A 24586-nucleotide genomic window follows, 5' to 3' on the forward strand; every position below is an offset into this window, starting at 1 on the left:
CATTGTGGTAATAGACAAGGACCAGAAGACAGCAGTGGTGATAGATATAGCAGTGCCAAGTGACAGCAACATCAGGAGAAGGAATATGAAAGCTGGAGAAGTACCAGGGTCTGAAAGAGGAACTAGAAGAGATGTGGCAAGTGAAGGCCAAAATGGTCCAGTGGTGTAGGAGCACTCGGGGCTGTGACTCCAAGTTGAGTGAGTGGCTCCAACAGATCCCAGGACAACATCAGAGCTCTCTGTCCGAAGAGTGCAGTGCTAGGAAAGCTAAGATACTGCGCAGAACCCTCAAACTTCCAGGCCTCTGGTAGAGACCCGAGGTTGAGGAAGACACATACCACCATAGGGTAAGAGGGGAATTTTTTATTTTTTTTATTGTAATATACTTAACCAGTTGCTTAACTAATTGCTTAACCAGTATTTACCAGTATTCTTCTCCAACTGCTTGCTCATATCGATTCCAATTAGGGGTGCGCGTGCTGCGTGTACGTATCGGAAGTTTTTACCCTAGCAACACTCGGTGGGTCGGCTGGGCACCCCAGGAGTGGTGCCGCTATGGCGTGGATATATACTCCTGCCGACCACAGCCCTTCAGTTCCTTCTTACCGCCCGTGTCGGTCGTTGGAACAGTGGAGCGTGGCTTAGCTGATCTCCACTCCCTAGCTACTCGTAGTTCTTTTTAATTCTCGTGTATATATTTATAAATTCTATAGTTATAGTTAGTGTATATAGTTGAGGGGTTCGGGGATTAGCCCTTCCCTGCACCTGGTACCGGGCCCCATGCCAGCTCACCGGGTTCAAACCGTGCTCGACCTGCCAGAGGCTGATGCCAACGGAGATCCCACGACTCTGCCTTAAGTGCCTCGGGGATCCCACTCTCGGGTAAGTGCTGGATCTGTAAGGCTTTAAGCCCAGGATGAAGAGGAGCGGACTTTCGTCTGAAACAGCTCCTGCTGGGGCAGCTCTTACTCTCTTCTCTCGCACGAGCTCTGGACAGTCCACATCAAGCAGAAGCGATTTTTGGACGATCATGAATGACCCTCACTCGAGTGCGCTGCATGGGGAGATCCTGTTAGCGGACATCTGCGCGACTCTCCGTCAGACCTAAGCGATCAACTCCGCTCGCTGTTACCGTCACAGAGAAAGGTCTCCGCTCAGTGGTGTATTGGACGTTGTGACGCACGTTCACAACACCTCTGCCAGATAACTGGTGTCGCCACGGCAAACGCGAAAGAGCTTTTCGCAGGCCAAACCTCGGAGGACTATTAATGGCACCTGATCGCGGACTAGTCGATAATACAGACGAGTTGCCGAACGCTCTCCCATATTTAGCTCTGTAATGCCCAAGCTGGGAGGAGGTCTCGTCGTTTGTTGCCAAAAGCCAGATAAAGTCGTTGCCCTAAGGCGGTCCGCCTACTTTAGGCCGGGTGTGCTCCAACTGCGTGCAAGGTGGCACGGAACGCCGCAGGAGTCTTATGCTTTTTACCCTTGTCGCGGAGAGAGGAAACGGTGTCTCGTGAGCCAGATGACGGTGCGCAGCGACAGTGCGGTGGTGGAAGAGGCCACTAAGACGGTACTGGCTCGATCCGGTGCCAAAGAATCGGCTTCTGCTTGATGTGTCGGACCTGTTCGCATCGCAGCTGGAGAGGTGGGGCCTGTTTTCCAGAAACGCAGTAAGAAGAGCGAGAAAAAAGACGCTTGGCCCTCCCAGCTAGCCGAGCTGTTTCAGACGAAAGATTCCGCTCCTCTTCATGCCGGGGCTTATAATAGGCGTTACAAGATCCAGCACTTACACCGAGTTAGCGCGTTGCGGATTCCCGAGAGAGACATCTTTAACGAAGCAAGAGTCTGTCGCGGGATCCTCCCGTAAGGACACTCTCTCACGTACCCGCATATGCCAGTTGTCTAGTAACCCGCAATGTTCGCAGCGGTCCTCTGTTAAGGCCGGTGATTGTACAGTGTCATGGGAGCAAAACGGATCTACATGAGAGTAGACTAGGATATCATCTCACGCGGGCTTACATCCTTACCGAGAAGCTTATCATCTCAACTATATACACTAACTATAACTACCGCACCGGACATTTATAAAATCACTATACAGCATATCAGAGGAATTAATTATTAAAAGTAAACATACGAGTAAGCATAGGGCAATGATCCGCGTGGAGGATCAGATAACGCGGAGCCTTCTTTATAGGGCCAGGCTTAACAAGCCGCTTCCTCTAATACAGTCTCGCTTCCGCCTGCAATCTGAAGGTCAGATCTTCTTCCACTTACCGCTGACCGCGGATATACGCCGAGCGGTGAAGTAGCAAGCCGCGAATCTGTACACGGGCTCTGGAAGTTGGGTCCGCAGGAGTATATATCCCAGCGCCAACTTATGCCGGGCACTTACTCCTGGGTGCTCAGCCGACATGGCTTGCCACAGAGTTGGGTACTGACCTAGTGGGTCAATAAACCTCTCTCCAGTGAGCGTTACACGCAGGCACGCGCACACCTAATTGGAATCCGATATGAGCAAGTTCAGGTTGGGAGAAAGAATGACTGGTAATACTGGTTAAGCAATAATTAGTTAAGCAACTGGTTAAGTATATTACATATAAAAAAAATAAAAAATTCCCTCTTACCCTATGGGTGGTATGTGTCTTCCTCAACCTCGGGTCTCTACCAAGAGCCTGGAAGTTTGAGGGTTCTGCGCAGTAATCTTAGCTGTTCCTAGCACTGCACTCTTCTGGACAGAGAGCTCTGATGTTGTCCTGGGATCTGTTGGAGCCACTCACTCAACTTCTACTGTGGAGTCACAGCCCCGAGTGCTCCTGAAACACCACTGGGACCATTTTGGCCTTCACTTGCCACATCCTCTCTAGATTTCCTCTTTCAGACCCTGGTACTTCTCCAGCTTCTCATATTCCTTCTTCCTGATGTTTTGCTGTCACTTGCACTGCTATATCTATCACCACTGCTGTCTTCTGGTCCTTGTCTATTACCACAATGTTGGTTTGATTGCCAGTATCTGCCTGTCCGTCTGGATCTGGAAGTCCACAGAAATCTTAGCCTTGCTATTTCTCCACAACCTTCTGTGGAATCTCCCATCTGGTCTTAGGAGGGTCCTAGCCCATACGCTGTGCAGATGTTCCTGTACACAGTGCCAGCCACTTGGTTGTGCCGTTCAGTGTATGCTGTTCCTGCCTGCATCTTACATCCTGCCACTATGTGTTGGACTGTCTCTGAGGCCTCTCTGCACAGTCTGCACCTTGGGTCCTCTCTAGTGTGGTAGACCCCTGCTTCAATGGATCTGGTGCTCAGTGCCTGTTCTGTGCTGCTATGATCAGTGCCTCAGTGCTGTCTTTTTAGTCCAGCCCTTTCCAGCCACTGGTAGGATTTCCCAATGTCAGCCACTTCAGCTATCACATATATATATATATATACACACACACACACATATACATACACACACACACACACACACTATATCTATCTAGATAAAAATGATCTCTGTGACGTTATAGTTCTTTAATGAGAACAAGCCAAACTTCTTCAGAGACTACAACCAGCAGCCACCAGCCTGGAACCTGTCTAATCACATTGAACTTTCTCTTCTGTTACTTTTATAAATGTAGGTACCTATCCATTCAAGCAAGTGTCATTGGGAAACTGGGACATCAATCCCTCTTTTTCAATCAACTAATTATGATGCTGAAGATTTGGATTATCTTCTTTCTCAAGGGCTTTTAAAAAGCATGCTGAACTTTCATATACCAAAAGTTTGGAATGATTTCACCTCATAATTTCTTATCTTTTTCATTTTCAGTTACTTGTCCAAGTAAACGGCAAAGATCTGTGTTATACTTTTACTTGCATTCTTGGTAGAATCTTCAGCTACCTGGAATAATATTCTGCCATTTTCTTTTCAGATGAATGATCAGTATTAAGTAGGAAAAAAGTTTTCCTTGTATAGATGGTTGTAGCTATCATAAGGTCATTTATCATGTTAACTAATCATTTGCATTAGTGCCAATGTTGATTCTTTTATTTATTTACCTCCTTTTACTTCTTCACTTGCAGCTTATAATAGTGGACTTGTGAGCATATCAGTCTAGCATAGTATTAAGCAGGGCAAAGTGCTTCAGTAATTGATTTTAAAAGTTAGTTCCGTGCTCCACTGAAGATGTTAGTATAAAAGAAGGCTGCAATGGTCATATCAAGTTCAAGTCTTTACCTTTCAGTTATGGCATAATTACCAATTGATCTATGACATTTTCTGGACATGAAATGAACAGATTGCTTCTGAATGACCAAGACATTAAAGAGCTGCTGAGAGATGTGACATGTGAGCTTTAAGTATCACTGTAGTTTCACTTTGAAGATTACACTTTTCCACTGAACACACACCAGTTCCATTCAGTGGCACATTTGATCATAAACAATCTGAAGAAAACAATTTTCTGCACTTCTTGAGATAAGAACAAATCTGATACCTAATCTGATTAATATTTATATTATGGTAGTGCCTAAAGCCCAAAATGAGAAATGGAGTGTCATTATCCTGGGTGCTGTGCAAACACAAATACAAAGACAGATCCTGCCCTGGAAAGTTTACAATCTAAAGGACACAGACAATTGAGAGGTTAGGGATAAGTAAACCATATATAAGCAAATGAGCATGATGATTAATTACATAGTCTTGTTAGTTACCTCTAAAATCTTAAAAGTTTACATTTTACTTTAGGTTTCTGTTTTCAGTACTTCAGTCTATTTAATTGCTTCTTTTCTATTACTACCCTTCAACGTATTAAGACAGATAACAGATATACAACTTTGGTAATCACTGAACAATAATTACATGTTTTTTCCACCTAGGATATAGTACAGCCTTCCTATAATTAGTACTCTTGATGAATAACAATTTTAGTGTAATTTTACAAGCTCCACTACTAAGCCCTGGAAACATCCAGTGCTCAAGCACTATGTTTTACTAGATTACAATTTCAGAAAATTATGACAACGAAGTCATTGTCCAGACAACCAATCTTAAATTACAGACATACTGGTGGTTATTACCTGAAGCATAGCCTGGACCACGTCTGCTGTGCCCTCTGTTTCTGTAGGGCCGACTACCTCGCCCAAGTCCTGGACCATCATCAGTCATATATCCTTTTTCTTTGTCAGTACGATTTGGTGGTGGTCTAGAAGTAGCTCCAATCTGCCGGAGCTGTTCATCGATTTGCAATCTTTCCAAACGTAGTTGGTCTACCTCCTATATAAAATGAACAATTTGTCAGATATAACTGCTATTCAATTACTACCCAAGTGTGGAAATGTATTAGAAATGTTTTCTAATTTTTGAAAGTGAACCACAGAGCAACATGCTATGAAAGAGGTGTGTGTTTTTTGTTTATAAACTCACTCTTGAGAAACAGAGATCAGTAACCTTCAAGTCAACGTACTAGAAATATGCTACTTTTGCAAAATTAGTTGTTGCTAGAAGAGTCTGTAAAAGGCTGCTGATTTTTCTTTCTGGCCCTAATTATTTCACATTTAAGTTTAAGAGTCAAACAACCTCTTCAAAGGCGGAGGAAGTGAGGCATGTGCTTCCTCTAGCTCAGTGGTTCTTATTTTTCCTATACCAGGCTCCAGAAATATGGGGGGCAAGGTAGTCACAACCAGAAACTCAGAAACCACTTAGATGATTTAAAGATAAGATCATGCATGCTGTTCATCTGCTCCTTGCAAAAGGTCAACAGAGAAAGTGCATTGGGAAAAGTTACCTTGGTTGAGTATCACTATCCCAAGAGTCCAAGAATCAGATAGGATACTTAACTGTTTCCCCAGACTTGTTCCTACCCACTTGAGAATCTTAAGTAAAATTTTACCATCTTTGGAAACATTAATAGTTAAGTCAGATGGCAGCTATGTAAATGTTATGGATTTAACATTTGCTCCCACACTTTCCTTTTGTGAAGCAACTAGCTGAGAGTTGCAGTCCTGGTGCACCTCTCCTGTGGTCATTGCCAGCCCTGAGTGCTCCTTGTGCTCTGCTGTGAAGTCTAGGCTATTGAGTATGTCTGTGGGCAGAAGTCTCTCCTCCCTCTAATTCCTTTGGTTCTTGAGAGTATGCCTTGTGCTGAGGTATTTCTTTTCATGTTCCACCATTCAAAAGGAAATGGTGAGGAGCACCAAAGAGAACAATTCAGTGATGATTCCTGCACAGGTCAAATCAATTTCACCTTCAACTATTAGCTCAGTTGTTTTATCAAACATTTGATTAATTAGCACAACTTTCCAAAAAAAAATAAATTGTAATTTTGTCAAGTTTATGTAGAAGATATTGTTTCCCAATCCTCACTAATATAGTCTATTTGTTCCAAATATTTTACCCAGCACTCAACCTCAGAAAACGAGGACAACTGTCCTCTTCCTGGGTTGGCAGTCTGACACCTTAATAGCATGGTAGGACCTACTGGAGAATACACTCTGCTATACAGATACATATAGATAAAGAAAACAATTTTTAAATCATCTTTACTAGGTTTTTAAATCATCTTTACTAGGAACCCTAAAGATTCAGGCACTTGAGGGGAGGGATAGCTCAGTGGTTTGAGCATTGGCCTGCTAAACCCAGGGTTGTGAGTTCAGTCCCTGAGGTGGCCACTTCAGGATCTGGGGCAAAAATCAGTACTTGGTCCTGCTAGTGAAGGCAGCGGGCTGGACTTGATGACCTTTCAAGGTCCCTTCCAGTTCTAGGAGATTGATATATCTCCAATTATATAAAATAACTTAAGACCCCTTTTAATTGTTAAATTTCCTTGTCAACTATTACAACAGTTTTGAAGTAATGTAATATAATTTCTCACCTTTAAATAATTTAGGTGATAATCTAAAAGCACAGTTGCATTAGTGATGCTGTCCTTGGTTCCCACAAATACAAATGGTACCATTCCCTGAAAAGCAATTATATATTTTGTAAATCCTTACAAAGATATTTAGACAGATATTACAGTGATCCTAATATGATTAAATATTAAAGCATGACTACAAAATATATGAAGAACATGTTTCATAATGCGGACACAAACTCTAAATTTCATATAACAATTGACCTATCACCTATATTAACAGCAGTAAAAATATAATTATTTACTTGCACCTGTAGTAAACCTAACCTTACAATATTTCACTCATCCAAGAATAATAATTTTATCTTGGAAGGGAAAAGTAAATTCATCTCTCATTTTGTCCATTAACAGTCAAGTCATCACAATAAAGGTGGGCAAGTAGTTGGATAAGTAAATTCTAGACTAAGTTACATTTAGGGAGTGTGCATTAAAGCCACATTTTAGATCATACTTTCTAAGCCATGTTAAAAAAAATCAATTAGCAAAACTTTTCAGCCATCTTATCTTCCCTCAAACTCAATGTAAACAATGGTCTTCCATACAGTACCAGCTTCTAGGTGCCAGGTTCTTTTAATTTGCAACCTCAGGAAATAACCATTTAAGCACTTTAAACATAAGGCCAATCAATCTGTGCATAAAATAGCACTTGTTTCTCCTGGATCCTATAAAGTAATTTGTAAAAGGCAAACACATAAAAAAATCTTCATTCAGGTGAAGTTAGGACTGAAGAGACACCACCAGTGGTCTGAATGCTCATTACTTTTCAAAAAACACAAATAGTTTAAACAATCATTTGTTAGAAGCCTAGGAAATTCATTTATGAAGCTGAACACAATAATTCCACCATTTGAAAACACTGACATTTACGGGCAAGTTAAAAACTTAATTCTGTACTTATAACAGCAACGTAAGCCTCCCATCGTCCCTTCTGTTTCTTCTATAATAATTTTGTATCATCTATTATTTTTGTAACAAGGATTGTTCTTCAAGATGATTGTCCCTATGAGTGCTTCTCTTTGGGTGTCTTGATTCCCTGTGCTTGTAATCGGATATTTGTGTTAACAGTACCCAGTTGGGCCGTGCACACACTGTAGCAGTCTTGCGCCACACCGAGTGGTTACATAAGTGCGCAACCAACCATCCCCATTCCTTCTCTAGCTCAGAGAATCGGCCTGAAACTCCGAAGTAAAGGGGAGATGGGAGGGTAGCGAACCTTCTCTTTTTCTTTGAGGATTGTTCCTGTGGGTGCTCCACTTTAGGTGACTGTTGAGTAGTGCCTCTCAGTGGAGGGGAGGGGCTTCACAGTCTGTCTACTGATGGTGAATAACACTATAAGTCCAAAGTGAGCATCTGATGCTGACTGTTGTTCTAAAGCATAGTGTTTAGTGAAAGTATGGACTGATGCCCAGGTAGCTGCTCTGCAAATGTCAGCAATAGGCCACAGATGCTGCCAGCACTCTGGTGGAGTGTGTGCAAACTCCTGGTGGAGGTTGTAGGTTCTTGTTTTGGTAGCAAAAATGGATACATCCAGATATTCATTTGGACAGTCTCTGTTTTGAGATTATTTGACCCATCAAGCATTTTTGTGATGGAAACAAATAGTCCAGGCGATCTTCTAAATGTTTTTGTTCTTTCAATGTAGAAAACTAAAGCTCTGAGAACACCCTAAGTTCATACCCACGGTCATCTGTATTTTTTCCAAAGCCACATATGGACAGGAAGGAGGCCTCCCTCTCGTCCACATGTGGCTTTGGAAAAAATACAGGCAAGTAAATGGGTTGATTTAAATGAAAGAGGGAGGCAACCATGGGTATGAATTTAGGATGTGGTTGCAGGATTACTTTATCCTTTAAAGAACGTTGTATAAGGTAGGTGTGCCATTAGGGCACCTAATTCTCCCACTCGTCTTGCGTACGTGATGGCAATGCAGAAGGCCACCTTCATGGATAAGTTCAACAAGTAACAAATTGCAAGGCGTTAAACCAGTTTTCCCGTGAGTCCGCGTAGAACAAGGTTGAGGTCCCACATGGGTGGTAAGGTTTCTTAGTGTGGGATAATTTTTTTCAATGTCTTTAAGGAAGCGTTTGTTGGGTGACCAAATAATGACCCGGTCCACCTTGTTGTGGAAGGAGGTAATAGCAGTCAAGTGTACTATGATGGAGCTTGTGGAAATCCCCAATTTTTTAAATCCTAATAAACAGAGGATCCTCAGTAGGGGGGATGACTGTGTAAGATCTGTGTCTTGGCACCAGGTGCAGAATTGTTTCCACTTATGGATATGTCTTTCTTGTGCTTAGTCTTTGACTGTTCAGTAATATATCTTTTACGTCCTCAGAACAGGCCTCTCGACTAGGAATGTAAATATCGTTTAAAAAGTTGACCGTTTAAACAATTAGAGTTAGAAAGTAATGTGAATAAAAACCTCTCCCCCTGTGTTGTAATGGTACGGGTTCCATGGCACCTAATAGTACAAGGTGGTTTATTTCCTGTTCTCATGAGAGGGGTCCCTGATGAGGGACAAGGAAGGAGAGAAATAAAGGGATGGAGCAGCCCTTCTGGATAATCTCTAAAACCCATTCATCTGTAGTGATGGTGACAGACAGTCTCCGAACAGGAGGGACAGTTTCTGGTTCCAGAGTTAGAGTGTGGAAGTCTCGTGCTCTCGACCACACCTTCAAAATGACTATTTGATATGGATTGTTGAAACGATGAAGGCTGATCTTGGCTCTGTATATTTGACCAGCAGGACAGCACAGTTGGCTATGTGGAACTGAAGTGTAGCTGAGGAATAGGCTTTCTTCCTGAAAAAGTCTAGCCTTTTCCAATCTTTATCACATGGGGTCATTCGGGACTGATGTTTCCCCCTTTGGTTGACTGCCTCCACCACAAAGGAGTTTGGTGCGGGATATGTGAATGAAAATTCTTTTTGCTAGCACATAATTTTTTTTTTTCAGATCTCTTACACGAGGGTGGTTCAGTAGCTGGAGTCTGCCAAAGGATTTTTGCATGCTTCATAATAGCATCATTTATAAGCAGGGCTATCTTTGTTGATGGGTTGGGCTTCTGGTAGCTCTGCCAACAAAAGGTATAGGGATTCAGCAACCCTTCTGAAGAGGTCCTAAAAGGATTTGTAATCATCCCCCATAGTAGAGGGTCGTGGTATTATGGTTTTGTCTGGTGACAAAGGTGAGAAGTGAGTAGGCAGTGAAGAGTTAGGTTCAGCTGTGACCTCAGTGTCTTCCTCTTGTGTTTCCAAGGGTGCTGGGCCAGTTGGTGAAGGGGACCAGGCTGTTCTGGACCGAGGCAGGCTAGGGGGCCTGTGGTTTGGGGCCCTATACACTGCCCATGGATTCCAGTATGACAAGTTAGGTGGGAATGGTATGGGGGAGGTGCCCATGCGTGACCATATCATTCTTGTATATCTGCAGCTGATTGGTGATGAGATGGACATGGCTTTGATGAGGAGTGTGTATTACTGCATCATCCTCTTCTTCCGCGTCACTGGAGATAGGAGGGGCTGATCTGCAGGGAGTAGTGAGCTGGCTTGGTAACAATCTGGATGGGGTACCCTCGGTGCTGAGTAGATGAAACTCAGGTGTTGAGGTTACTGTCAGCTCCACATGCCTCATGAATTGCTGTGGTACAGTAAGGCTCAGTGCCGGAAATGGCATAGTTGACGGCCTAGGAGAATGAGCTAAAGCTACTGGTGCCGAGGATAGGTACAGCAGATGGCGCCACTGTACTGCTCGGTGCCGAGATCTTTGGCTCCGGGGGTGCCACGTTGGAAGGTTTCACTTCAGTATTTGAACCTCCATTAGGGTCTTTAGCTCATCGGGAACTCTTGGTGCTGGAAGTTCCTGGTGCCTCGTGATCTGACACTCTCGGTGCCATCGGTACTGGGGCAGATCCTTCAGCAGGAGAGCACCTTCTTTTGGGCGACTCTCAGTGCGAGGATATCTGCAACCACTAGGAGTAGGCTCCTTGGCAGTTGTTGGAGCAGAGCCCGTCAGAGGCGACTGTTGGCCAGGGGGTGATCTGGACTCAGGGTCGGAGGCTGGCCTGAGGGATTTCTCCATCATGAGTAGCTTCAGCTGGAGATTCCAGGCTTTTCTTGTCTTGGTTGTCAGCTTTCTGCAATGTGAGCACTTTTGAGTAATGTGTGTCTCGCTGAGGCAGAGCACACTGAGCATGGCCGTCAGAGACCAGTATGGAAAGTCTGCAAGTCAAGCAGCATTTAAAATTAGGTGAGCATGGCCTGCCTGAGTCAGTCTCTTAGAGGAAAAAATGGGGTAAATCCTTTTTGAGGCTAAGGCTGTATGCCTGCTAGAGAGACCGGGGAAACAGAAGGGGAAAATTCCACCCCCCCACCCAATGAAATTAGAGTAGGAAAAGGTGATAGGGAAGCTTACTACAACTAAACTAACATTACCACTATGAATTATCTATTATTTTTTTCTGAAGTAGGAGAGGGTGCTGCTGATCGCTGCGACTCAAGCCAACGGCAGTAGAGAAGGAACTGTGGGGGTGGTTGGCTGAGCACCACTATGTAACCGCTTGGCATATGTGAGACGGCTACGGCATGTGCGCAGCCCAACCGGGCACTGCTACCACAGATGTCCGATTATGAGCTCAGCGAGTCAAGACACCTAAATGGAGCATCCACATGGAAACTCCTCAAAGAACAAGAGATATTCATGGGGAGGTAGCACGCTATTTATCTAAAACAAAAGTATTCTTTTTCATGTGGAATGTGTGTAACAAAGAAGTACGAAGCTGGCACAGCAAGTCTGATTGAAATAAAATGATTCTAATTTTGGTAGTCACTGTTAAATTGAAGTTATGATTAGATAAAGTAACTGGAGATTACGATTTTCTCATCACATCACCAGAGGCAGAGTTAAGATTAAGTACATTATCTGTGAATTCTCTTTTCATATGTTTAGGTTTCTTGTAAATTTCGTTTTAGCTACGGATGCATGAGTCTACACATTTTATGCAGGAGACAGACAGCAGATGTGAGAATCCCTCTTCTCACTCCCAGGTTCTCTGCAAAATGCAGGAAGGGAAACATTCTGGCTTCTTCTGCTTTCCAACCTTGCATTTGGAGGCACTGAAGAAATAATTCATAGGCTTCTGATAAACCATAGCAAGGCTAATAAAAATGTTAACTTACATAAAATAAAGTGACAAGTAATCTTTGGTGCCGTGTGCTAGAACTTAGCTGAGATATTTTCTTCTATGGGCCATGAACCCTCAGCTATAAAAAAAAAAATCTTTTCTTTGGAATAGAATTAATAATCTGATTCTGTCCTTAGTAATACATAGATGAGGGATTGCCAGTCTGGAGCATATAATCCAGTAAGTACTCCCAGTTTGTGCCAGCACCAGTGGGCCTATTGTGAAAAAACTGCCGAATTAAGTTCAATACCTTACACATATTTAAAGGACAGACAACCCACACAGAGGTTGCTACTGTAACTGAGTCATTCCCTTCTATGGCAGACAAGAAAGGTGTCTAGTTGTATTGCTGCAGTTGTTAGACACATACCGCTATAATACAGGGTTACCTTTCTGCAGGAGTGTCATCTCTCCCAGAAATCCAAATAAAAACTTGGAGACTCCATCACAAAAACTTTAGCTGACTGAAGTTATGAAGACAGGCCTCAAGACCAATGGCTTGTAATGTAAATTCTAGCATGGGTATAATCAGTGCAGAATCCCAGAGCATTCACAAGGAATTTAAACAGTGGAAACTACTCACTTGTGAAGGAGAACCCTAAAAGATTACTCAGGACATAAAAGCAAGCTATGAAGCTTGTTTAATATCCCCCATAGTTACTGAAAATGAGTAATTTCCAAAGAATTTAAGGGTGGTTTCAGTTCAAATACTCCTGATTTAGGGAGACGGGTTTCCAGGGGAGTCACCTGGATAGGTAGATAGATAATAGGTGAAACAAAGCTTAGCAATGCGAAAGCCTTAAAAACCAAAGCTAATGCCTGCACGCTGTGTGTGTTATCACTGACAGGTTGGAAGGAGAGGCAAATTCATACATAATCTGTCATTGGTTTTATCAGTTTGATAATTATTTTTAACTTACATGCCCATCACATCAGATGGGTAAATTTATTTAAATCCAAATAATTAAGAACAAAACTAAGAAGTTTAATTTGTTATCCTATCATACCTATGCTCTGATCTAATACCATCCTCAGAAATCCTCAAACCACAAAAACAGATAATTCAACTTGACTCTCAGTATCTAGAATATTTTTAAGTCTGATTATATTTAACTCTCAGATTGAGAAAGGGTAATTAATTGATATTGCACTGCCATCCTGGTTGCCCAGTAGTTGATACTACATAGTAAAATATAATAATTGACTTAAAATTGCATTAAAGATAATAAAAACTGCCAGTTGTGGGTTTCAGCAGTGCAACTCTCCACCTATACTGGCCTGTAACTTTTATGAAGTAGAAGAACTGGAATCCTTTAAAACTTCTGTTTCAACTGTGACATATGAAACTGTCACAACAGGAAGATAAGTATTTACTCACACAGGGTACCAGACCAATTGTAGTCTCTTAAATTGACTTTGGTTAAATAAAAAAAAATTCGAACCTTGCTTCTGTATTCTAGAAAGGAACTCCAAACCCTATCTTTGACATCACTGAAGGATTCTGCAGCGGGCAGACAAACTTGCATTATTTTGTCCTGGTATTTTAGGGAAGACTACAAACTGCATGTAATCATATACCATGTATGTACTACTATAAGACACCTACAACATCGCTACTTCAAAACAAGACCTGTGGCTCTTGTTTATATAATCATAGGAGTTATGAAATGCCGTATAATTTGTGAACATCATTTTGGAATCACTGTAAGAATGGGAACCCAAAATTGCTTTTAAAAAGTTTTAAAAATGAACAGAAATGCTACCTTACAAAATATAAATAAAAGCTATGGTATCCAAAATCTAATCAAGTATGCATTAGGCTACATTACAAACACAGTTTAAAAACGAGAGCTCAGAAGATTAAATGATTCTTACCTGCCAAGATTTGATCTCAGGTTTCTGTGTTTCCCCTGTTACAGTTGATGACACAACTAACACCTAAAGCAGTGCAAGGAATGCAAGTTATAGTGATGTCGTTATCTATAAACAGGAGATAAACAGAACTCTGAACTCAGGACGTGGCAGGTAAAAGCCTTTCAATTCACCTTTAACAGCTGTACTTTGGATTGAAAATCATATGCAAATAAGCTTTTACAAGCTAAAAATGTATTAAATGTACTGATGTACTAAATGTGGTCACAGCTACTCTTTTGCTTGAATTTTGCAGCTCCAATGGGACTTTATTTTTATATTTTATGCACTACCCACACAGTAATGTCATTAAAGTTAAGGTTGGAATTTTAGCTTGGAATAAAATATTGACCATTTTTACTCATCCGAACAGTCCAAAACTTCACACTGTAAGAAGATTTTGTTACCAGAAGTAAAATGTGAAATATATAAAATTTAAAATTACAAGTGGATCTTTTAATTCTAAACGCTGGAGGTGGCTACCTTGGGTTGCTGTCAGATGAAAAACTGATATTGCATTTAAATATTTTCATTCCATAAAATAATTGTTCAAGCACTATTAAAAGCAGGTTAGAAATGGGGCTACTGCTTCTTCCGTAACAATTTTACTGTGCTAGTGTCAGAACTGGCTCAACTTTTCAGCAAGAATGTTCAAATTAAAAAAAAAAAAAAAATACATTTCACATCTTATCCTTAACAATAAAGGTTCCTTACTCGGTAAATTTTTAGATGCTAGGTAAATAAATGAGGGTTTATTTATTTTTTTTTAAATTAACTATGCTTCTACTTTTGAAATTTGGGATGAAATCTTCATATTTTTTAATTATGGGTATTTTCGTGGTATGAATTTCCTTTGCTTGCCACCCCTCTCTTTCCCAAAAGTCCAATTTGCAACTTATGCGGTGCAAGGCTTCATTGAGACCCTGTATCAGGTCAAAAGTATGTTTTAAATGTAAACAGAGTTTTATGCATTCTTCTTACAGCAGATCTGGCATACACCACTATACCAACTGTCCAAACATTTTTTTAAAAATACAGATTAATACATACTCTAGCTATTGTGAGCTCATAATCTAATACCTGCAGCAAGGATTTATAATGAAAGTGAAACCAGACTTAATTAATGCATCAAAAATATTAATATAAAAATGAGAATTGTGAAGAAGTTCAAGATAACAAATTTAAAGCAAATTACTGAGTGTGAAAATAAGTTTATATGTATACGTCTGGGATATTGTTACACTGTGAAACCAGTATTAAATGCTTCTAACAGAAATAAAAAATGGTTTTAAAAAGGTGAATTTATACATCACCACCTTAAAAGACATGAACAAAGGGCTACCAATAGTGATACATCATAAAAACTTACACCAATATGTGAAAGTTTCCCTTTCAACTCCAGTGAGGAAAAGTAAGCCCATCAGAAGAAGAAAAAACACATTAATTGTACTCTCTTACCACCAAACTTATTTTACTGCTGGATATAGTAACATCATCACCAATTAACACAGACAGAACACATTTACTATAAACATACCTCTTCTTGTGGAATATTTTTATCATTTTCAGCTTCAATTCTCACTCTCACAACACCTGATTTGTCCACTATCTCCTGAATCAGTTTTCCATTTTTTCCTATTACTTTTCCTACAGAAAGAATAAACAGAACATTCTACCCTTAGGCTTCTTCCCCAAAATCTGAAATTACTATTATATGGTAGTTTAGTAGTACAATTCAATAACAATACAAAGGATTTGCCAACACTGACCTAACAGTTTCTAACCAAGATTTAGTCAATGAGCCATGAACTAAAATGTCTGTGTAACCTAAGAAGGTATACATTTTGGTAACCACTCGAAAGCAGCCATATCATCCTACAGGTAATAGTATTTAATTAAGCAAGTTTAAAATATTTAGATAGGACTCTCTGATACACAGAAAAACTAGGAAAACTAAGAGAACAAAGGAAATTCAATCACAAAAAAACTAGATCTGTAATATGAATATTTAGTCTCAATGCTACATATCTTAGTCAAAGTGAAAGTTCACGCTGTGTAACATTCTCATTCTTCTTGCTTTTGTAGACAATTTAAAATTGCATACAAATATATTCTGGGGCTGAATACAAATTTTCTCCTTTTACAGTACTACAAGTTTACTAATGACAAAAGTGGTTAAACAAGCAAAGAGCAAAGCAAATGTGATTTGCTAGGTCTTCAAAATTTCGGTCAGTATTACGTTATATTTTTTGATATCAGAGAGCAAGTTCAGATGGCAAGACTGATGAAATCCTCAGGAGCAAGTTTTGTTTTGATATATATGTTTGGCAAGATATTTCTGTTACCAGAAAGTATTTTTTTAAAAAGACAGTTGGAAAGAATTATTCAGAATTAATCTTACACAAAAGCTTTATAACCAAAAATGTGTATCTCAAATATATTGGAGGAACAGAAATTTATCCAAGGAAACAGAAGTTTTAATTTGAGAATACTTAAAGCTAATTAAAAAACAAACAATGGAAAAAAAATCACTTAATGCTGCTCTTATAACTAAAAGAAGAAACTAGATATCCAAAGGCAGGCTAGTGATGATGTTTTATAAAAGCAATTAACAAGTTACCTACTGTTAGCCAGAATATTTAAAAATTTAATTAAAAAAGATTAATGCAAATGAGATAGCGTGTGTAACAAACAAAGAAGATGAGCACCTTTATCATAAAACAGCTGAAGAATTTAAACCTGTTTGTTAAGTACATTCAATACATGAGTTTTAAAAATAAGGGTAAAAAATATTCAATCCAAGACAACTATTTATTTGTATTGCTGGTCTGATTTTATCCAGCAAGAACAAATTGATTAGAACCCACTTTTAATCACACAGGACATGGTTCATATCTGACAACATAATGGAAGTTTTGTTAATATTTTCTTAAATTCCTAGATATTAACAAGGGCCAGGTTTTTACGTTACAAGTTATACATAAATTTTTATTTTAATTTGGCCCAAATATTACTTATAAGTCATGATAATTTTAGGCCAATTTTCATATTTTCCATTTTAATTTGAAAATATTCAGAGAAAGCTTGACACAAGTATAGCCAATTTGTTCTTCCTGACCACGATGATTGCTCTAGGCCCATTACCAGCAAAGCTGAATCAAAAGCTTCTTTTGAATACTTTAATAATTTAATCAATCTGTTGCAAATGTTAGCAGGTTACTAGTAAACATAATAGATGCATATGAAGAGAGTTACAAAAAAAAAAAATCTTATTGGACATTTACAAATTTCCAAACACTATAAGAAACTAAGTAATTCAAAACGCAACTGCTTATTTCAACAACTAATAAAATGCTAATCTTCCCCCCTTCTCTAAAAATTCAACGATGTATATTATTAATCAGTATGAAATATAGACTTGCACGCTCAAATGGAATCTATGCTTCAGTCTTTAGAACTCACGTAGTCCTTAAGCAGGTAGTGTGTTTTCATGTGGACTTAAGCTTTTAAGAAATAACAGTTACTATAAAAACTCAAGTCTCAGAGGGGTAGCCATGTAGTCTGGATCTATAAAAGCAGCAAAGATCCCGTGCCTTAAGACTAACAGATGTATTGAAGCAGAGCTTTCGTGGGGAATACCCACTTCGCGGATACATGCCAACTCAGTTTAAAGTTGAATTTATAGTCTAAAAAAAGTTACAAAAATATTACTACATAAATAATTTTACCAAATAATTGAGGCTACAGCAGTTTTAACCTAGACAGAAATTTTTTCTGTCAGCTATGGGTAAACTAAGTGTGTACTTTGAAGAGAGGAAAAAAAGGAGTGTAGTGTTCCTCCAAATATCACTTATTTTGGATATATATTAATAGTACATTAACAAGACATATTCTTTTCTAGGGATGCTAGTCAAGGAAACAAGACTTTAGTAAAATAAGATTATCAATATAAAATGTATTTATTTTTTATTTCCTTTATTCTAAAGTCCTGAACACATAGAGCGATACAATATAAAATCCAATAAATTTATACACGCTACCCGCTTATCATCATAGAAAAGTGTACAGTTGCGAGAAATTCACAGTATATATTATTAAATCATTAAACAGATGAAACATCACTGGTACTTCTCTAAAAGCTCACAAAATTCAGACCCATGCCTTCGTATTGTCCAAAATGCTCAACATGAAGAAAAATCGTCTTACAAAGATTGTTCGCATCATATTATCTCCAACATATACATCTGTTAATTTCGCTATTTAAATCATTCATGGCTGAGCAAGGAACCTAGATATTTTCTGTTGTTTTCAGCCCTAATGGATATTATTTTAACTGGGTTGAATACTGTTTAGAGTTGCAGCTATTCTTATTGGAAAACTGCTGATTAGATGTATCTTGGGATATTTTTCTAGTCCCACTGCTGCCCCTATACAAAAGCTTCACGTAAATAGGCGTTTGTAGCAGGAAAAATTTTGTGAAAAAGCTCGTTTTTATGCTATACAACAAGCTAATTGGTTAAACCACATTTCTCAATACAGTTCAGGAAATTCATGTATATCCTTGACAATATAGAAACCAGCCTACTTTTTTCACCTGTTTTCTGGTTGGCAAGTTCCCTTTTTGTTCAGAATACCAAAACAAGTGACAAGGAATATTAAAGTAACTGAATGAGTAATTGTAAACAAAGACTGTCTGCTAAATATAAATCTACAAAAAGGTCTGTTTTCTCTCCATACAATGGATTTTCACAATTGCAATCAAAAGTGACTGTGGGAGAGTCATATTCCTTCTGACCCATTTGATTCTTTTAGCCAGGGTTCTCAACTTAATTTCTAGTAAAACTTATGTACACTGAGGGCAAGTGAATCAGGATTCAGTTTCTCAGCAAAACCAATACATTTTAATAAAACTTTCCACAAGATTCTGTAGGGAGCTGAAAACTTCTCTGCAATAAGAGTAATCAAAACCCAATCAAAAACAAAAGAGCAAGCATCTTCAAAATGTTAATTGCCCTCTTTGTATTGTTTCTAAAAGTTAAAACAAGTCTCAACTAATGTTTTTCTATCATTTCAGAGCTAAACTCCAAAACTGACATACCTACTAAGTTTCTTGGGACTTGTATGACATCTTCAGCAAATTCAAGGTAGCTTCTTGCCTTTTTCACTGCATCTTGATCCTAGGAAATAGAAAAAAAACATAAAAAGGTGGTTTAGTGTTTTCCAAGAGCATGTTAGTTTTATTATATTTTATTATTTGTCTGGAAGCTTACCTCTCCATAAATATGGAATGTGCAGGTTGTCTTCATCAAGATCAATAGCAAGTCACGCCAGGTACTTTTCTGGCTTGTTGAATATTAGCACCATGAGTACCAATGGCCAGACCCATTAGGTCTTCACGTACCACAAACTGTTCATGAAATCGTGATGCAAGCTGCCTTGAGCTCTAAAGAAAGAATGCATTCCTAGTTAAACTCTGATTTTCTAAAAACTATAGCAATTTACATTGATTTAATTAACTAGATACATATGCAGGCTACCTCCCTATTTCCACATCAGTTAATTCTAAGTTCATGGAAAAAACTGCCAAACATGTACAATTGAAAAAAAAAAAAGAAACTGACATAAGCCTTCACCAAATTTTGAGCTAAGAAGGGTAGGACAGTAATTCCAAAGGTAAGGAGGAGAAGAAAAATTACAGTTAAGTCTTCTTTTCTCCAAAAAATACACATCTCTGCATATTATAAATAATCCTAAAATAAATCTAGATACTAGTACTATTAGAAATAATATTATATTATATATATATTGAAGTGACCTCAGAAATGGTTTGCATCTATCGAATGTGTCACTCAGTGGTAGAAAGTGGAACTTCTTTTTGCTTAATGTGACATTTTTAAGTTGCACTTTCAGGACAAAGATTGCTGTACAGTACTTGTATGAGGTGAATTGAAAAATACTATTTCTTCTGTTTATCATTTTACAGTGCAAATATTTGTAATCATTCATTACAACACAGAATACAAGATAAATATGGAAGGTATATAAAATCATCCAGAATATGTACTGAATTCAATTGGCAGTCTCCTGTTTAACAGTGCAATTAAAAATCACAATTAATTATTTTTAGTTAATCACATGAGTTAACTGCGATTAATCGACAGCGCTAGTAATCACCCATAGCACTTCCACAGATAAAGAAAGTCCAAACTCAGAGTAAAAGAGCTGAGTGGTGCAATAGAGAATGTGAATAGCTTTATTTCTGACAATAATGTACCATTAACAAGATAAAATGTGCACCCTGTCTCAGCAGGGCAGTAATAATGATTCTGTAGGTCAAACTGGGCCTTCAATTACACCTGTGCAGCGCAAGTGTCTTCAGATTAACCTACTGTTACATCTCTGCATTGTCCATTAGTTTTAAATGCAGCTATACAGGCGTAATTATTGGCATAAAATGGTCTGCAGAATTATTTTATTTTTATTTTTTACTGGAGATTTTGCACAAAGAAAAGTAAGTGAAAAACAGCTTTCAGATCTGAAGGCAAGTTTTGCAGGACTGGGACTCGGGAAAACAATTCCTACTGATAGTAAATTGGCTTTTTGATCTCTTGTGGTTCACTGAATACGAAACAAAATGAAACAATTATTATTCTTATACATCACAGTTTATTGTGAGTTACTCCCACGTCAATGGAAGTTGTACATGATAAGTAACAATCCACAATACAAAACAAATAAATTTCCATGATAAAACTAGTTTTAGAGACAGGATATCTGCCAAGAGATAGATATTTGTAACTGACAAAAAAAATGCATGGAAGAAGGTACACATTCTGGTCACTTTAAATTTAAGCCATTTAAAAAATAAACTGTTGATAGGTATCACAGACAAGTTTCATCCCAGTATACTACAACTATAGATTTATCCACTATTATAGTGGATTTCTCAACTGTTTTCCACCCAGGACCCCAAATCCATTCATAGTTTCTTGTTAGACTTCACTGAAATTCCCATCCTTTGGAGGTTGCAAAGAGCTTCAGAACTGAAGTAACAGCATGAGCCAATGGCTGGTTTTGAAGTGGAAGCTGAAGGATGACAGTGATAGCTGGTGTGTGTAAGGAGGAGGGAGAATTAAGTTTAGGAATCAGGTGTTCTGCTTACTCCCCATACAGTTATCAGCTCTGAGGAAGTAACACTTCAAGAGGCTGTGTTCTGAACTACCACTTCCCCAGGACCTCACACTGCATGGGCATGGGACAGAGAAAAAGAATGGAGCAGTGGGGCTGTAGCTGGCATCAGGAAAGTGCAAGTTGAGTTGCTCTTTTCCTAACTCATGGCTTGGTACTAGTGCCTTCAAATTGTACTACTCTTAGTTTATCAACCTGTGGGGATATAATCCAACAGGGAACATGCGTGTAATTCACATGCCAGTTCAATCTCATGAGTTGTGAAGTTCTGCACTATAATATGTTTCATGAGTTTCTTCCTACTTTAAGCTAAAATGAGAAATTAAAACCTCTGAAAATACAGGCTCCAACATAATGAACAGAGGTGCCATTTGCCAATATGGAATTTTAAATAGTAATAATGATACTTGACACACAGTTCTTGTCAGTTCTCGAAATTCTTTACAAATATGGGTATTATCTTTGATTTACACACTTAGGAAAGTAAGAAAGTTCATTTACTTTACAGCGAAATAAGTACTTGCTTGCTCACTCTTTTTCCATGTACAAACACAAGTGAGCTTCCAGATACTCAACACATTCTTGAATCATAATACAGTATGTCATATATTTGTTGTATGTTGGTTTGTGAAGGGTATATCTACTGACTATAAATACTATACCCTCTGCTCTGCCAACATCATCCGTCTCACCATTTCCTTCATTTTCTTCTCCAGTTCATTGTTATGCTCTTTTTTATGCCACACTCTAAAGCCCTTCATATTCTAGAGTTTCCAGGCTCCCATCCTCAAACATTTTAAAACCCCATGTGGAAACCTGTTTTTTCTGAGGGCTACAAACACTAACCCACATCAATGCCATGCTATAGCCACTCCATCCATATTTAAAAACAAAGGTTCTAAATTATCACAAAATCTCTGGATTCCCCAGCATACTGTTCTCAATCCTTGGCATTTTTAGGGTCTAATGCTATGAAGCAATTATTCACTCCTACACATACCCCTGCTGACTCCAGAGGGACTGGATGCCAGATTAGACCCTTAAATTGTAATCTCTATCTGCACCTGGTACAACACTGAGAGGACTGGAGTACACCTCTACCCCAATATAAAGCGACACGAAATAACACGAATTCTGATATAACACAGTAAAGCAGTGCTCGGGGTGGGGGGGTGCACTCCAGCAGACCAAAGCAAGTTTGATATAAGGGCGGTAAGATTTTTTCAGCTCCCGAGGACAGCGTTATATCAAGATAAAGGTGTACTTAATTATAATACCACCCAGGTAAAAAAAACTCCTGTCAGTTATGCACAAGTGTTTTCAGTACAGTATTCAGGTTATCTGACGGAGAAACAGATAACATACCTCTAGCTGTTTACTAGCTTCTTCATTCCTCAATATCAGAGATAACTTGGTGCGAAGACTTCGAAAGTGCATATCAATCAGCATATTTGCTCGCTTTGTTGTTACTTCATTGATGGACTACATTATTGATAAAAAAACAAAACAGTTGACAAATCCATTGTTCAAACAAACCCTTACAATAGGTAGTTAGGGAAATAGTACTTACCAAAATGATAAGCTGATAGTTTTCAGAATCATATATTACAGAAAATGCTCCAACTGCTTTTTTGAAGTCTTTATGTGCAGACTCTTTGGCACACCTAAGAATAAAAATGTTAGATATTTACGGAATGTTTATTTGATGCATTTGTGGCTAAACCATACAATTTATCATCTTTGGAACTATTAATGGTAAAATATTTCCTTTGTAGAACACAAGGGTAGTTCTGTAGGTATGCTAAATATCTGAAAACTATAATTCTGCTGGCATGAGTAGATATGGCAATCAGTAGGCATCTTTATAGGAAAGATGTAAATAAAAAGCTGGTTCAAATCTGCTGTGTGAAGAATCTAAACTTAAAGATACTCCTTCCTTCTGTAAAGGATGTGGACAATCTTTGGGGGGAGGGGAGGTTGGAAACAAGGGGGAAGGCAAAACTTCCTTCCTAATTTAAATATAGAAAATAGTAAAAGGACCTATTCCAGTTGTCTTTCAGATGTGCATGCATGTGTAATTTATGAAGATGCTAAGCAAGATTAAAAGATTAGTATTCCAAGTATTTTTTGGTCTTCACAAGTGTGGGTATGTGCACACTAAACTTGTTTAAAGGATAATATATTTCTATTAAATGAACATTACTGATAGTTGATAGTAGAAATATAATTTATTATTTAAAGAAAAAATTAAGGAACTAGTATTAATTCTACCAGTTATAGTAGATTTAAGACTACACACTTTGGATCCAATTCAGTCACATATCAATAAAGGCTTTCTACACAATGACTCATGACAACCATCAGAAAGTGTCAATAGATCCTTGAAATGTATATCATTTCTTTGGTCTGATGTAAAATATATTTTTCTTCTGCATTTCTGAATGTTAAGTTTTCTCATTTACATTTTCATTACATCTGGCTACGTGTCCATATTTCTGTGATAAACACCACATTTTATTTTGAATAATACTATTCACTTGGGAAGAGGAGGATAGTTTTCACTAGATTCCTCTCACCATCTACTGTATTGATATAAGCAAACCCTGAATTCTTCATCAAGTAATTCAGGAGGGTTCTCTTTACATTATATAAATGGTTGAATAGTAAGTTTTTTTTCACCCATTTTTCCCATAACCAAGCTTTATAGTCTTAGCTTTGTACTTCAGAAAAATATTTACTAAACTTTATCTAAGCTATATTAAGTACAGTTATTCTGCATTTGATTGATCAGCTGAATTTTCAATTAAATTTAATAAAACAGAGCTTCAGTAAGGAACTATTTCAATAGAAGCGCTCAAGTTTAAATGTCAAATGTTTATCATTCACCCGAAATCTGAGATGAAATTATTTCTATGTTATTCCTGCACATGATAGATGAATCTAACACTGCTTTCAAAAAGTGAAATGACGACCTTTTTAGAAGAAAAAACGTTAAGATCTTATCTCTTTAAAAGACTTGTTTAATCTCAAATACTTAAGAAACCCCAAAAAACCCTGAACTTTCTTTTTTTTTAAAATGTATCTGTTAGGACCGAGGATTTTGGATTCTATATTTTGCCTGCCAGAATTGATGATACAACAAATGAAAGCACTGTAAATGCATCCAGTTCTCTACTCAGCAAAATGGGAGGCAGTAAGGTTATAGGAGTGCACTAAGTGGACTACAGAATATTCCACTAAGCTCATAATTTTGAAATTTGGGGAGTCTTATGCAATAGAATAGCTTCTTTCTATAAGACCCCTTCTCCAGTTCTGACTTGGGTTATAGACCCCTTCTCCAGTTCTGACTTTTAAAGCTATACAGGGAAAAGACGGTTACTCACCTTTGTAACTGTTGTTCTTCGAGATGT

The 24586-nt window shown here is 38.5% G+C and overlaps 1 protein-coding gene across 1 annotated transcript in view; it reads right to left on the reverse strand.

The window, feature by feature from the left end:
• Window positions 1-24586, reverse strand: part of FMR1 (fragile X messenger ribonucleoprotein 1) — an 88646-nt gene that overhangs the window by 17958 nt on the left and 46102 nt on the right. Inside the window, 10 exon segments of the mRNA XM_075068865.1 lie at window positions 5065-5260; window positions 6858-6944; window positions 13953-14015; window positions 15526-15635; window positions 19087-19165; window positions 19259-19285; window positions 19287-19307; window positions 19309-19431; window positions 22542-22658; window positions 22747-22840. Of these exon segments, the coding sequence (XP_074924966.1) occupies window positions 5065-5260; window positions 6858-6944; window positions 13953-14015; window positions 15526-15635; window positions 19087-19165; window positions 19259-19285; window positions 19287-19307; window positions 19309-19431; window positions 22542-22658; window positions 22747-22840 (917 nt within the window).

Source organism: Chelonoidis abingdonii, chromosome 8 (assembly GCF_003597395.2).
Source record: "Chelonoidis abingdonii isolate Lonesome George chromosome 8, CheloAbing_2.0, whole genome shotgun sequence".
Classification (NCBI taxonomy): Eukaryota; Metazoa; Chordata; order Testudines; family Testudinidae; genus Chelonoidis; species Chelonoidis abingdonii.